Raw genomic sequence first — 2459 nt, forward strand, 5'->3', positions numbered from 1 at the left:
ACAATTCCAAAACGTTAAACGAGCAATTAAACGAGCTTTAACTTCTTCCTCCCGAAAAGCACCAAGGTTAGGGAGAGAAAGCTTAACAGAGAACGCTCAAAAGGTAAAAAAAACCAACTCTTGCTGGCACGAGTCCTTGGGGTTAGAGTTCACCATCGCACAGACTCTTCTTCTCTTTCCGCTAGTTTCTCGGAAAACGGAACGTGGGTCGTCGGCAGCGGGCGCCTAGTACCTGCTGCGGCCTCCCCCCCTCTCGGGGCGGCTTCCCAGGCGGCCTCCGCCCCTGGGGACCCTGCGGCCCGAGCGGCTGTAAGACTCGCGCGGCGGGGGGCAGCCCCTCTCCAAGGACGGGGAGAGCCCGCGGTCGGCCCTGCCCACCCGGTCGCGGCCCCGCGAGTAGCGGTCGCTCCGGCCGCCGCCGCCGTAAGTGTCGCGGCCGCCGCCGTACACGTCGGGCGAGCAGCCCCGGTATTCGCCGTAGCGGCCTCCTCCGCCGTACGAAGGCGGGGGCCCCCGCGCCGCCGCGGCGCCGCGCGGATCCGCGTAGCTGTCGAAGGGGTCTCGGTAGGAGCCTCCGCTCGGATGGTCCGCGTAGTCGCGGTCGCGCCCTGCGTAGCCGTCTCGGTCGCCGTAGCCTCTCGACGGACAGTCGTCCCGGGCCCCGGCGTGGCCGTAATCGCGGTAGGCGTAGTCTCGCGGCGAGGCGGCGAACTCGCGGGGGTCGCGGGCGCCCGGGTAGTCTCGGCTCAAGTAGCCGTCTCGGGGCGAGTAGCCCTCCTCCCGGGGGCCCAGGTAGGGGGCGCGGCGCGGCGGCGGCGGCTCCCGGCGCGGCGGGCCCGCGTAGCCGTCTCGCCCCCGCGCGGCCGGGGCCCGCCCGCGCATCCCGCCGCCGCCGCCGCTGCGAGCCGGGCCCGACGGCGCGGCCCTCTTGGGGGGCGGCCCGGGCCTGCGCGGCGGCGGCGGCCCGCGCTTCAGGGGCATCGGGGCCCTGGAGGGCCGCGGGTCGAAATCCCCCGCGTAGCTGCCGTCGTCCGCCGGCCCGCCCCGGGACGGAGGGCGCCGCGGGCCGCCGCGGGCCCCGCGCAGGCCCCTCAGGCGGCCGCGGCCCCGCCGCCCGCTCTCAAACGCCGGCTTGGTGGCCTGGGCCACCTTGATGGCCTTACCATCCAGGGACTTGCCGTTCATGTCTCTGGCGGCGGCCTTGGCGTCTGCGGGGCTTTCGAAGGTGACGAACGCGAAGCCCCTGGACTTGCTGGTTTCTCGGTCTTTCATCAGGAGAACCTCGCTGATGTGGCCGTACTTGCCGAACGCGGCCTCGAGGCCCTTCTCGTCGGTTTCGGGGTTGAGGCCGCCGATGAAGAGCTTCCCGGGGCGATCCGCCTCAACCATGTCGGCCGGTCGAGGGCTCGGGCTCGGGGGCGGCGGGGGGCGAGGGGCGCTCCCCGACGGCGACGGCGACGGCGGCTCCTACCGGTCGGGCGGCGCGTCGCGGCGGAGCCCCCGCAGCGCAGGCGGAGGGCTGAGGCGAGCCTCGGCGGGTGCGCGGCCCGGGGCTCCGGTGGTGATTGGCTGCCGGGCGCGGGGGGCGCCGGGGGGCGCGGGGGGGCTCCGAGGTGGGTCTTCCAGCTTCCGTTTCCTGACCTGCCCCGGGAAGCTCCGTTGCGCAGTGAAAAGCCGTTAGGTTAAAAAAAAAAATTTTTTTTTTCCCCATCACTCTTGAGGAAAAAAATGTTTTTAAAGATTTTTTTACTTATTTATTCATGAGAGACACACGGAAAGAGGCAGAGACACAGGCTGAGGGAGAAGCGGGCTGCCTGCCGGGGAGCCCGACGGAGGACCGCACCCCGAAGGCCCCCCACGCCCCCATCACGACCTGAGCCCAAGACAGACGCTCAACCGCTGAGCCACCCAGGGGCCCTTAAGGAGAAAAATTATAAAGTATTCTAATCCGAGTTATCCAAGCCATTTTCTTTCCTTTTTTTTCTTTTCTCTTCTTTTCTTTTCTTCTTTTCTTTCTTTCCTTTCTTTTCTTTTCTTTTCTTTTCTTTCTCTCTCTTCCTTCCTTTCTTTCTTCCTTCCTTTCTTTTCTTTCCTTTATTTTTTTTTGATTTTATCTATTTATTCATGAGAGACACAGAGGCGGAGACACAGGCAGAGGGAGAAGCAGGCCCCATGCAGGGAGCCCGACGTGGGACTCCATCCCAGGTCTCCAGGATCACGCCCTGGACTGAAGGTGGCGCTAAACCGCTGAGCCACCCGGGCTGCCCCCAAACCATTTTCAAACAGGAAAAAAAAAAAATCCACTGAAAAAATGAAATAGTAACTGAAAAGTTTAAAAACGCAGTTTGTACATAAAGTGTATTAAGAATTTTTGCACTTGTCCAAGGGCAAGAGAAGACTTGAGGGGGAGGGTTGGTTGCTAGAATAGGAAAAAGAGGGAGTCATTCTTTGGATGCATC

The 2459-nt window shown here is 63.9% G+C and overlaps 1 protein-coding gene across 1 annotated transcript; it reads right to left on the bottom strand.

Annotated features, from left to right (window-relative positions):
* Window positions 1-225: 225 nt before the first annotated feature.
* On the bottom strand, window positions 226-1389 carry RBMXL2 (RBMX like 2). Its single transcript, XM_041730691.1, has one exon. The coding sequence runs from the start codon at window positions 1387-1389 to the stop codon at window positions 226-228; it is 1164 nt and encodes a 387-aa protein (XP_041586625.1).
* Between the last annotated feature and the right edge of the window lie 1070 nt (window positions 1390-2459).

This window comes from Vulpes lagopus, chromosome 15, assembly GCF_018345385.1.
Source record: "Vulpes lagopus strain Blue_001 chromosome 15, ASM1834538v1, whole genome shotgun sequence".
NCBI classification, from domain to species: Eukaryota; Metazoa; Chordata; class Mammalia; order Carnivora; family Canidae; genus Vulpes; species Vulpes lagopus.